At 36.3% G+C, this 13568-nt stretch overlaps 1 protein-coding gene across 5 annotated transcripts in view; it reads right to left on the minus strand.

Annotated features, from left to right (window-relative positions):
* The window catches only part of ASXL3 (ASXL transcriptional regulator 3), a 129287-nt gene that overhangs the window by 42068 nt on the left and 73651 nt on the right, over positions 1–13568 (minus strand). For 4 of the 5 annotated variants that reach the window (XM_027674466.1, XM_027674474.1, XM_027674495.1 and 1 more), the window contains 3 exons: positions 6465–6582; positions 5422–5541; positions 843–1006 (listed from right to left, as the gene is read on the minus strand). In XM_027674466.1, coding sequence (XP_027530267.1) covers positions 843–1006; positions 5422–5541; positions 6465–6582 — 402 coding nt within the window. Of the gene's footprint in view, positions 1–842; positions 1007–5421; positions 5542–6464; positions 6583–10451; positions 10524–13568 lie in introns of those variants that run through there. The other variant, XM_027674505.1, reaches the window with a different exon arrangement.

Raw genomic sequence — 13568 nt, forward strand, 5'->3', positions numbered from 1 at the left:
TAATTCTCTATTTGGGTAAGTTAATGAGTCTGAATTAAGTACATGAGTATTCCCCACTGAAACTGGTAAGACTGTTTAAATCCCTAAGTGAGGCAAGTGAGTAAATAAAATGGTTTTGTGCTCTCTTTGCTATTTTAACAATTATACATGCTGGAAAGCCTTTTTTTCTTGCTCTAAGAAACCCTGTAATGTGACCCACAAATGCAGGAAGGACAAACATTGTAGGAAAGATCATGAAATTGAAATTTTATTTCCAGCCTGTTAATTCTCCAAATCATTCTCCTCAACAGAACTGATTAACGACCTGTATGAGCCAACAGTCATAAGCTCTGGAGAAGAAATTCCTTACAAAAGGTGTGAATTAATGGATTCAGTGCACTGGGGCCGAGAGAGCACACACACGCCTGCATAAAAGGTGAGGAGGATGAGAAGAACCTAACAGAACTAATATTGACCTGGACATTACTGACAGAGTGCCAAGGAAGATAACAGGTGAAAAGAGACTCAACGTCAATAAAGTCTTGAAAATGAGAAGTCTATCTTCAACACCATAGGTAAAAAAGCTAATTAAGAGATTTGGCAAGTTTGGAAGATCTGCTGGCCAGTTTCCATTTAGGCAAATCAGGGAGTTGCAGAGTTTTCAGGAAGAAAAGAAGCAGGAGGTGGTTGACGCTTAAAGATAAACTTTACAGTCATTCCACATCTAACAGTTTTACCTAAGAGAGTATGGAAACTTTCTCCTTATTCTTTCCTGGAACAATTCCTAGTCAATCAAATCAGCCTATAAAAACACACCATAAAAAGTCGCATTAAAGAAAGAAACATTGCATGATGCTACTTACCTGCCTGTCTACTTCTGGAAGCAAAAGCAGGAGGTATTGTTGAAAATGCTGAGGTAAAGAAGCAAAGGTGTGTTTATTTATTAAAGCCCTCAGGTTAGTGTTCACTAGAATAGATCCTGGTGTTTCTATGTCAATATCCTCAGCTTTGGTCCATTTCAAATGTCCTGGAGTAAATAAACAGAAATAACTTTAAACATAAATAAAGGAAGAGAGTAAGAACAAGTTTTTAGCTTTTATTGTATAATATAGCAAGCTCCAGAGAACTGGTACTCTGAGAAGGGTAACACAACCTTTTCTAGGTGTCTTAACAGCTTCTTTTATATTCCCTGGATTTGTCTCTTGAGCTCCTACAGGATCCATGTTTCAGTCAGCATCACAGCTGACATATTCATACTTTCAGCTCAAGAGACCAACTCAACAGTAGAAAATAATCCTGTCATGTCATCAACAATAATTATAAGCATCTATTTTCAAGCAAAAGGTCGCCTGACGAGGCTGATGTGAATCAATCATTATGGACAGCTTCTCTTTTGCCATTCTCCACATCCGCAGTGTCCCATAGCACCTGCTAAAAACAACCTGTATGAATAGACAGTGATCAAAGAGATGAGAATATTTAATGTGTTAAAACAGAGTCTGAAAACATGAATTTTTCAGAATTTTCACAAGAACTGATGATCTAAAATGATCAACACACAGAAGGCAGTGGGAATTATGAGAGGTTTTGAAAATGGTCTGTGAGGAACAGAACAAACCCAGGAATAAGATAAAGACTCAGCAGAAGGAAGGTGAAATACATATATACCTGATGCACAGGGGTACAGAATAATGTCTTCTTACTGTACACAGTGGATAGCAAAGGCAATGAGCTTAAACTCTTGCACAGTAAGAAATATATCTGTTAAAATACTGGGAAAAGAAAGCGTTTAACCACCAAGGAAAAGGAGACACTTGATTAGATAAAAAGGGAGACAATACAGTCTCCATCAGTGGAAATCATTAAGAATATTTTAGACAAATACCTGTCAGGAATGACAGGTGTATATATGATTTTGCCCTATTATTATGATGTCTGATTTTGTTATTATTTCTAGGATAATATTTAGAAGATGCTTTTTAAAGCTTCTTAAAGAGCAACTACTGCTACTTGCTTCAAGGTGTGTGTGTGTAGATATATATATATATATACACACATTGCTACAATCCTTTTAAATCCTTTCATTCTTAACATATTATGATACGCAATGGGGCGAAGGAAAAAGTGGAGTCCAAGTGTCTGGAAAAACTCAAAAGCTTCTACCCCTCCCAGGAAACGCCTTCAGGTTTTGATCTGTTGCACTTTCCAATATTTCAAAGATGCAACAAAACAGGTCTTAACTAGAAAATACACAAACTCCAGCAGAATCTCTTAAAAAACAAGTGAAAGACTATTCTACTGCTATGAGCAATGATGGCACTTGGCATTAACACAGGACCTCTCAACAAAGATTACAACTGACACGTTAGTGAGGAATGGATGTTTTACAAATGGGGGAATTTAGGCACACTGATTATTAGTAATGTCTCAAATGCTACAAGCTACTTAATAGTAACATTAATAAAAAGAATGCAAGTATGTGTTAGATTTCTTGGAAGATCTGTGGTGGTCTCTTTCCTGAAAGGCTATATCACCACCCACAAAATGTACAAATGAAAGAAAACGCAGATTTGTAAATTCTAAAAGCTCCTTTTCAGTCACGGCCTCCCACAAACATTCTTGCAATTTCCTTTAATTTTTCAGCAGACAATACTAACTGAATGAGACCAGGCACTGGGTACCCAGCACAGGATAACCTTTTCCAACATGTATTTCCAACACACTGTATTTCAGTACAGCAGAGACTCCATTACAAATGAGTGCCCTGTTACACAGGACAACTGCACGGAAGAAGTGCTCATTTTCATGAATGCACCACAATAAACTGTCCTCACCATCTGTTCCACCCACTAAATATATATGCAAAAAGAACACAAGCATAACACAAGTAGTATGATATATCCAATTTTATTGCCTGTATGTATATTCTATTCTTTAATAAATACAAAACACATATCTCCATCTTCTAAGTGACTCCAAATTAGAGCAACATTTTCGCCAGCTAATGTTTCATATCCTATGGAAAGACATAGAGATAATCCAAACTAAAACAAGTTATATGGCTGCAAAGTCAGTAGCATCTTTGAGTGGCAGGTATTTTAATAGCATGAAATGTCCAAGCCAGAAAGTGAAACCTAACTCTATGTGCCTGGGTCACACATTTTCTTATTTATTTGACCTGCTACCACTTACAGACTACTGTGGAGGTTTTATCAACTTGCGGAAGAAATATGTGTATTATTTCTAGGCCAGTAGCAAACTGTGGATGCCCAGCATAATCATATTTTAAAAAAACCCTCAAAATCAGTTCAGAACAACAACAAATTCTCTCTCCTGCACCCTTCCTATGGCTAATTCAGCAGATCTCAAGTTTGTAATCGGATTTAGTGAAGTGTTTGGGGGGAGCATGGAATTATGCCACTACTTCATCACTAATCATAAATCTGAGAGGAGTTTATGACAAAACACATGCCAATGTTTTTTATGTTGTTTTCCACAGAGAAAGACATTTTGAATCCTTATATAGCTGCTATCAGGGTTCAGGGGTATCACTGTCCAGATCAGAAATAGAACCTGTAAGATGAGAAACTCAGGCTTGCAGTCTTAAAAAAAAAAAAGAGATTAGTCTCCAAAACAGAGGAGTAACTATGAAGAGATGGGATCACCATGGTTCTAAATCAAAGTATAAAAATGAAAACAGGAAAAGGACAGAAATCACATATTTGGCAGAATCTGTTAACGAAAAGGGGAAAAAACTCATCATATTTAATCAGAGCTCAGAAAGTCTACCAAACACAGCACGTAGTGAATGTTGGGCAGATCAGTGAGTATCTGGAACTGAATTGTGCACTATACAGGATGCTGCACCTATTCTCAAAGATGCTCAAAAACTGTTCCTTTAGCATCCCAAGAAATTTTATGCCATAAGAGATACATTTCAGCAGGTACAAGAACAGTGACCCTTAAAACTTTACAAAATGCCCTGCATTCCATGTGTAGTGTCGCAAAAAGCCAGTGGATTTTTTTTCTGAAATCCATAAAAAACCCAATTAATTCACTCTACATTTCATATCATCAGGTAACAATTGATGTAATATCTGGAGATGGGGAGGAAGGACTTGAAATTATGTATCTCAGTCTTAAATGTAGAGAAAAGTTACAGGAAATCATCTAAAGTTAAACATAACTTTGCATAGCAAAAGCTGTAATACTGAAGGAGTATTGTCAGTTTTGAATAATGCCATTGGATCAACATAAAGAATTAGCTATCCATATGGAACTGATTAATAATCTGCAGAAAGATCACGTATGAAACCAAAGTGCACTTTCATGGGAGGCTGGGATACAATACAGCTTATGGGAAACAGTTTGCCAGGAACTGGCAATAGCATATTTAAAAACTCACCTATGGTATTTTGGAAGTAAAGTACCTTGGATTTTACAGGATGATTATACATAAAAATAGGACTAGGCTCGATGATTAATAAAGAAGAACAATCTTATCACCACAAAGAGAGGCATAAGATAATAGCCACTACAAAGAGCTTGTTTGCTAACTTTTCCAACATGGCCGCATCGCAAATACTTCTCTAAATGATTCAGCAGTCTGCTGAATGCAAAAAGGACTTTGAAAAGATAAAGAAACAGTTATGTCATTATTCAACTTGACTTTAGCCAAGAGAAGATTCTTAGTGAATGCTACATTTTATGCTCCCTAGGGAACTTTTCCAATTAAATTTCATGCAGAGCAGGAAAATCTGCCTATCACATGGAGTTGCAAATTTACTCTTAGCATCTCTTCAGAGAAAATTCTTTGTTAATTACAGAACATCATCCATGAATCTTGCTAAAAAACCACTGAAAATAAAACCAGAAACTCTATCTACAGTTTTCTGAAGAGATGTAGCTTGAAAATAATTACAGATCCAACTGAAGAAATAAATCATCCAAAGAAGGAGAATCAACCAAAAATTATATGTCAAATCTCTATATGACATGAAATAATGCAAATGAAAGAAGGAGAAGGTTAACTTCTAATAGGGCAAGCACGTTAGCCAATATGCTATTATCTTTGGGAATAAATGCATAATAGATGGCAAGGAAATTTACCATGAAGAAAGAATATCTGCTGCACCCCGCCCCCATCTCCCACAAAATCCTTACACGACAATCAGAACCTAATTGCTAAATCACTTCTCTGCCTGCAGTTGCTTAGGTCTGTCAGACTTTAAAAAGCAACTACAGAAAATCATTCTGGGAGAAAAAAAAAAGACCATGGATTTTCCAGGTAGCCAGAAAGATGTCTTCTTGAGAGAGGAGAGGGTAAGCTGCTGAGTTTGAAAAAGGGACAGATAAACCAGAAAAATAAATTTTTTAAAGAGAACACAGAGTTTAGAAAAATATCAGTATTACAAGTAAGATATTTATTTTACTCCTACTCACCTAAACCAGATTTTTTTAACCTCTTTAAGTGCTGGCTTGTTTGTTTTCCAGTTGGAGACTTTTGCCCATGTTTCATCTCTTTATCAGAACCATCTGCTTCACCATTTTTAGATTCAGATCCTTAGAAAAAATAAAATCCCTCAAACATGATGCTTTTGCACTTTTACCAACATCCCTCCAGCACCCCCCCACCGTAAACAAAACAGAAATAGGATTAAAAAAATTGACATCTACTTGCTGAAAGGCAATATACCTTTCTGGTAACAATATGATTCTTTATCATCAGAGGAAATGGAAGTAAAAGCTCAATAAATCAATTAAGTGCTGAAAACCTAAGTTTACTGAACACTGCAGTCAATAAAAATGTTCACTGATCTAATAAAAATAACATAGTTCTATAATGCCCAAGAGGTACCCTTAAGAATATTTTAACCTCAAGTTATGGGGCAGCAAAGCAATCAAAAGCTGAAAAAAGATAATTTCTTTGTGAAGAAACATTTATAGAAGGGATATGCTTGGAAATACAATTGTCAGTTTGTGTTAAACATAGACACAGAAATCTCTTAAAATGAAGCAACTTAACCACCAGAGCTAAAGGTCAAGGTTATGCTGCAGTGATAAGCATGGTATCAGAACAAGAAAAGCTAACAAAAGGATTCGAGTATTGCAATGCAGAATTGAGACACAAATTCACATTCACAGAGAAGCTTGCCTTTTTTTCCCCCCTCCTCCCCTTTTTATGGCATTGAATACCAGCATGTGGTCCTCCATTAGAGCTCCAGAGCCAAACAAAATGTTACTTTGCATTCCTTTAAAGCTGTTGCTATTACCAACTGTCATTTTACTGTGTGCCTTCAGTCCTTTATTAAAGAAAAATCTTCATCCTCAAGACATCAGATTTGATAAGGAAATAAAGACGTTAAACAAAGCCACCCAGTGGAAATATTATTTTAGCAATTCCAAATTCTGTATGCTACAGAGCTGATTCAGAGGAAGGTTCTGTGACTAGAGCTGATCTTGCAAACGGTCCTTTAGCTATTTACCTGAAGGTGAATCCGACTGCTCATCAGACACCTTTAATGGTGTCAAAACAACACGAGGAACAGTCTTGTTTACCATCATTGAGACTCCATTTCTTCTTTTCTGCTGTTGTCTTAGAGCCTACAAAAATGATAACAAAACATAGAACTGTAACAAAAAATAATGCTTATAAGTAAATTACACAAGACATTTCTCTACCATTAAACTGAATTCTTTAAAATAAGCATAATTTACATAGCTACTGACTTGCCAGACTTCACACTTGTCCTCTTTATGTCATTTTTTTTTAAAATATAAAATCAGGGTTTTTTTCCTTTTTTTATAAAGAGAAAGAAGATGCACCTTAGAACATTTTCCAACCCAGTTTTTACAACAAAGAAGCACATAACTGTTTGCTCTACCTTAACAGCACAATGTGATAACCCATGGAATCTGAAACTAAGACTTCCAAAAAAAAAAAAAGTAAAACCAAAATGCCTCAAAACCAGAATAAAAATATATATGTCTGCACATCTCTCGCAGGTGCATCGTCTCCAGTATACTGCTCAGTCAATCAAGTTAACACGGAGTGTCATCAGTATGTACAGCATGTAAGGACTACAGTATTGATGCACTCACTCAGCCGTGAGTAGTGCTGCACAAAATCACTGAACATGGCAGGAATCATTTATTTTCGTGAAGGGAATCAGTCCTAATCTTGGAAACCTTGCAGCATTTGGCTTCTGTCTGTTTGACTTTGGGCATTAACCTTCAGAACACGAACATGATGGTGTTCTGGCAAATCTGGGGAAAAATGATACACGAATAAATCTCTAAAAATGGGAGTGCTTTGTGTTTCATAAATGTATTGAATACAGGGTTGATAATGTAATACAAAATATTTAAAGATTAGAAATAGCAAATAGCCATCAGACTATTTTACATGGAAAATGATATCTCATTCAAAAGATCTTAAAACACACAAATATGAATACCTGCCAATTAATACATCTGCAAGCATTAAAATTCTGGAATTAATCAGAATGGGCTGGGCTTAATACAGATCTCTCCTATTCTCCTGTCTATTATTCTCCAATCTTACTGTGCACTCTCTTTTTACAATTGTGATTTGTGTTATGATCTTCAGGGGGATTTATTAGAGTAATACTATATGAACAAGGAACATATTTAATATGAATTATCCCTATAGGTTTATGAGCATGAATGACTGATGCCTTACAAGGTTTAAGTCTGTAACTTTAATGAATCTGTAATATCTTTCCAAAATGTTCACATAGTTAAATAATAGAAAAAAACACCCAACAACCTAAAAAGAAAGAAATTGATATTGGTCTATTCCTCTAAATAACACACTACACAACACAAAATATACCAAGCCACACAGAAGCTATTTCATCGATTAACCCCTTTTATAGTACTTCTTAAAAGACACATAAGCACTGTGCAATAAAAAGCAAATTAGAACACTTGAAAGCAAACAAAGAGAAGAAGCTGGTCAGATCTGTGCTGAACCAAAGAAACAAACAGAAAGCCATAAAGAACAGCCTGTACTTCAAACATTTTTAAAACAGAAAATACATATTGGTCTTGAGCAAGCATAGCCAGACTCACAGACAGAAAATTCTAAAATGTTAACATTTCTGAAAAATTTCCCACATTTCCAAAAATGATCCTCAGTGCAGTCCTGTCAAACCAGGTGATCCTTAATTAACAGTAATACCATTGAGACAGTAGCAAACAGTTCACTAAAAATTAACTGAAAAGAAAGGCAATGTCTGCACTAACCACACACCAATATAACCACAACCCAAACTTCGTATCATTGTGCCCCACAGCCTTATTTGCCCGATGAAAAGCAAAGCAAAGAAATATCCATCCTCAGTGTCATCCTCCCTAGGCAAATGGTTAGAGCCCAAATGATGCTCCATGTTCTCCTCCAGCTTCCTTCTGACATTCCAAGACAATTTCCACCTCTACCAAGGGTCCATAGCCTTGTTGCCAGCATCCATAAGAAAATGCTATTTTAATGATTTATACAGCCACTGTGACAAAGGCAGATTTTTTTGTAAAGCCTCACAGTTGATTTTCAATGCTTTAGACTGAACTCTCATAAAGGAGAGAAAGTAAACAACAGTGTATCCTCCACCAGTGACAGGCAGGCAGCATTTGTACACCTCAGGTGACACACGTGCTGCTGGAGTGAGGGGAGTGGTACCCAATCTTTGTGCACCACTTACCTTCTTTTGTGTTACAGGAAGGCCCCTTGTGGACCTTAAACACACATTTCCGCAACTCATCTGGCATTTTCAAGAAGTACAAGCCACCCCATGCTCACAGAGCACTAATGCAAGACACTCCCTGGACAGTCACAGCCATAAAACCAGGGAACACAGTTGGAAGCAGACAAACGTAGCTACCAGAACTATTTATTTTGAGGCATAGCCCACTTCTCAAGCTACAGGCTAAGTTCCTCAATACGTGAGGGTCAAGCACAAACCTTAAAGACACCATTTCCCTTGGACACACATTTGTTTTTCAGGGTTTCTTTTTCCCTAACGTCAATTGTTTCACTGCCAGTCCCCCATCTCCTCCAGTTTCAAAACTCAAGGAACCGATTAGCACACTAGGCCCATAGTGAAGTATGTAAATCAGTCTCTATGGGATGGCTCAAACTGACAGTAAAGTTATATACACCTAAAAGACAGGCTGTAGAACAAAAAAAAAAAAAACCAACAAACCACGTGGACACTAAAATACAAGTAAAACTTCTAATACAAAGTGTCAATGAATTACCCTGTATACTGAGACTAGAAAAATAATCTTCCCTATGCCTTCCTTTTCATTTGTCAAAGGAATGATATGAGGCATGAGAGGAAGGTGCAAAAATAGCAAGTAAATAACATATGATTTGCAGGGCTGAGATTCTGTGCAGACATTCTGTTTAGTGGGACATATTATGCCCAGCTAATCACAATTTTGTGTTAAATTCTTCTTTGAATGTGAAGCTGCAGGGTCTGAAATTTTGGATAGACAAGTCTTTGCAAGACAACATTAGAACCAACCCAGCAGCAGGAGAAACTGCTGACTGACACCTAGCTACAAGGAAAGCCAAACACCAGAAGGAGTTAAGTATAAACCAAGGACACTCTCTGTACAGTCTCTGCTGAGGACAAATATATAACTTCTCTACACTTAGCCTAAGGGATATTAATTTTAGGATACAAGACTACTGTAGGATAAGACAAGAATCTTGTATCCCAAGATTGATTCTACTGAGCTGGGAAGTCAATGAGATTACTCCAAGTAAAACATGCACCAAATGCTTTGCTATATTAAGCTTTTAGTGCACAAAGCTAATTTAGTGCTTTCCTAGTCACCATGATAAAATAAATCTTTAGCTTTGGTTCTTCTGGTTATGGGAATAAGCACAAAGTAGATGAGTCAAATTTGTAACTAGCACTGAAGAACATGAGAAATGTTATAACTTATTCCAAAAAAAACCAAAAACAAGTTCCAGATTTCACTGTAGATATGAAAACAGTAACTAACACAAACTACACTGGCTTCTTTTACCAACGTGCCTTTTGCATCTCATCCATATTAGAGATACAACCTCCTAGCTGGGCTTCCTACAGAACTGCAAGAAACAGCCAATGATATTAACAAATGGTAAGATGTCATTTTCTCCACGGAAATTTAGAGAAAAACACATATAGTGCATATGATAGTTTACTTTAAGTATATTTTTCTTTAATGAGACTCTATATTTACCTTTCAAATGCATTCAATCACTTTGTGCTACATTCTTGAGTTAAAAAAGCTGCAAGTTGTAAATACCTAGAACTGATCACTGTTGAAGTAAAACATTACTACCACCCTAACTGTACAGCAAAAAAATAAAAAAAAGATAAAAAAATGAAAGTTCATGTGATATACAAGTCAAGCCATTAAAAGCTCTCTTAACAGTACCACCAAAATACAATACTTACATCCAGCCTTTCACAAGCAGATTTGCAAAGGACATCTGTGAATCTCTCGCACATAATGAGTATGAAGAATTCCCAATATTCCCATTCATAAAAATGAACCTGTGACCATCTGTTGAATAATACTGCCATGGTCATTATACAGGGCTTGGCATAATTATTTTGTTTAATGAAATTATTTTTATTGCTAAAATCTTTAAGTAACCTATCAATTCACTCTCATCCGAAGAACTCAAAATAAAATAAAAATATGAGAATTAAGAAAACATAAACTCTGAAGACAGATGGCAAAAGAAAAACACCATGAAATTAACAGTGAACTTCTAATTCCAAGCAGTTTTTTAATAAAGAGGTGACAAGAACAAGTATCCTTCAATTTTTCACAGAATTTCTGTCCCTGGAATATTGCAGTGTGTTGGAGGTTTCATGCATACCATTATATGCTTTTAAAAATAGTAATATCATTTTAATTGATCTTAACACAGGAAAGACTTCTTCACCCATGTGACAAAATGGTTGACTATCTTCAGTAAGAACTCATAAAGTCATCTTTGAAGAAGGAATGAAAGAAAACAATATGACCTAAAAGGTAACTGGAGAGAGGGGCAAAATACATCCCCAAAAGAGAACCAGAAGCAAAATGTCAAGCTCTATGCTCTGATTTCACTGCTGCTTTGGATTTTTTTTATTATTTTTCTTTCCCACATCTTTTCAACTCAGAATGAAAAAATGCAGCACACAGATAAACCATTAATGTAGAAAAACACTTTCATTCAAGCTTAAATGCATGACATGCTGAGAATGTTAAAAATTAAGTTATTAACAACAAAGACATGTAACACTTGGTTGCATTAAGCAACATCGTCCCAGATTTCTATTTTTTCCATAAATGTCAACTCTACATTCTGAAACTTGTATCATGAAACATAACCTTTGAAATTTCACACATTATGGATCAGAAATGTAAAGCTATGGAATTCTTCTGTTCTGCAATGTGAAAACACAAGCTATGATACACTGAGCAAAGTCTATGCATAAAATAAATAACAACTCTACATCATGGTCCTGGATCCCAAATTGACAGAGATGAAATAGATCTATAGTTTATCACTGATTCACTTAACACCACCATAAAATTCAGTCTTTGTCCTCTCTCTCATCCTCATTTTGTTAGTAAAACTAAGACAGCCTTAAAATTAAGACAGCTTTCTCGTGTCTCTGTTAAATTAAAATTTCTCAGTGGCAACCTGTTTCATGGATAGACAGAACAGTTAAACTAAAACAGTAAGCACCAAAAAATCATGAAGAATAAACACATTATTTTCAGGATAACACTAATTCTTATATTAAACATACATTCAAAACACTTGGTTATAAGAATGAGAACATAAGATTAAAGCATAACAAAGGTGTCCTATGGAAAAAACTACAAAGTGCCATTTCCAAAGCAAATAAATTCACTTCCAACCAGACTTGTACCCCAAGCATATCGGTATGATGCCACGTGTACAGAGCTGAACATGTGGAGATGAAGAGCAGTATTGGAATCACCAGGATGGAAGTTTGGAGACCTGGGGTTTATTTTCAAATAAATGCTAATAACTTCTCAAATAAGCATCTGTTCTTGCCCCATGCCATCCTTCTACCTTGTGACACTTCTGTCTGTATTTGGAATACAAAGAATTTCTTGTTGCATATTTGTTCTTTAGGTCCCAATAGTGTTCAGGGTCTTTCTGTAGGACTACAGAATATATAAACAATGAACATTTACCTGTGTAGTAACCAACACTGAACTAAAAACTTGCATGTTTGCAGGGCAGAGACAGAGAGACGGGTGTGTTTATGTGCATGTCTGCACACCTGCAAGTCAGCACTGCTTTCTATAGGATTACAATAATGCAGTTACAGCTACTGTTGCTGAAGATCATGACTGCAAAGTAAATGTTTTTGTTGCTTTCCCAATCACAGAAACAAGAGACGGAAAAAAAACATGTGATGTGTTCAACATCTGTTCTGACTCGTATGTGAATGGGAATGATGATGGCATATGCATCAACCCAGCGAACATTTTTTTCCAAAGAGAAGTGTTGTGGTTTTTTTTAATTGTTTGTGTAGTATTAAACTAATACCATCTATCAGCTGAAAAGTGGGGAAATCTGTTTTTTGGCACAACAAAGCACGTATAGGTAAGGAAACAGTTTGTAAAACACAGTTTAAAATCAAACTAAAATAAAGATAGCAATGTCAATACAAAATCTTAAAACAGTAATCAACGTTTTCCATTAGGTCAAATTTGCCACTGTACTCTGTATAGGGTCCAAAGCATACAGCAGAGGCTTCAGGGCTAGACTACCATTCTCCAGAAAAAAAAACTTCTCATATTACCTCTCAGAGAATTTACATTGCACCAATGTAAGCAGTGTAACGCCTTTCTGCCAGACATCCTGTTTCAGCTTGGGTTCTGCCACGTGCACACACATCCTGAGCACATAGCCTTCTTGGGACCTACTCTACAGCTCTCGGAACAGCTTGTCAACATTTTGTAGGAGGCTTCCTCGAGCTAAGAAGAGTTGTGAGCTGTTCCAACTCCTGTCTTCCCCCAAAAAGGCCAACAATTTCTAGGATGCACTTCAAAATCAAGGCCTGATTCACTGTCACCTGGGTATAAATTCATGTTACAAACTATTCAAATCAAAAGCTGTTCTTTTCATATGGCCCAGGAGAAGATACTCACTTCAACATTCACTGCCACTATATGGAAAAATCATGTAACATCATTGGAAAAGCTTAACTGGATTATACTTGCCATTAATGCAATCGCAACGACCAATACATCTTAAATAGTTCCCCAGGCTACTTAAAGAAAAACACGATCAGATAAATGCAATGCTTACTACTAGGCTGCTATCCCCAGCTTGATTATCTGAGACTTGAAAAAAGCAACAGCAGCTACAGAACAGAAGAAAGTGAGCACTTTCAATCCATAATTTGGAAGAAGATTCCATTACGTAGCAATGGTAGGTTTAACCAAAGGTAATGCTTGTGCCATATTTTAAGTGAAGGACACTATCCTACAGTGAGGTAGGCAGGCAATTACACTTCAACATGGTACTGTTCTAA

Source organism: Neopelma chrysocephalum, unplaced genomic scaffold, assembly GCF_003984885.1.
Source record: "Neopelma chrysocephalum unplaced genomic scaffold, ASM398488v2 Primary Assembly neopelma1_22, whole genome shotgun sequence".
Taxonomy (NCBI): Eukaryota; Metazoa; Chordata; class Aves; order Passeriformes; family Pipridae; genus Neopelma; species Neopelma chrysocephalum.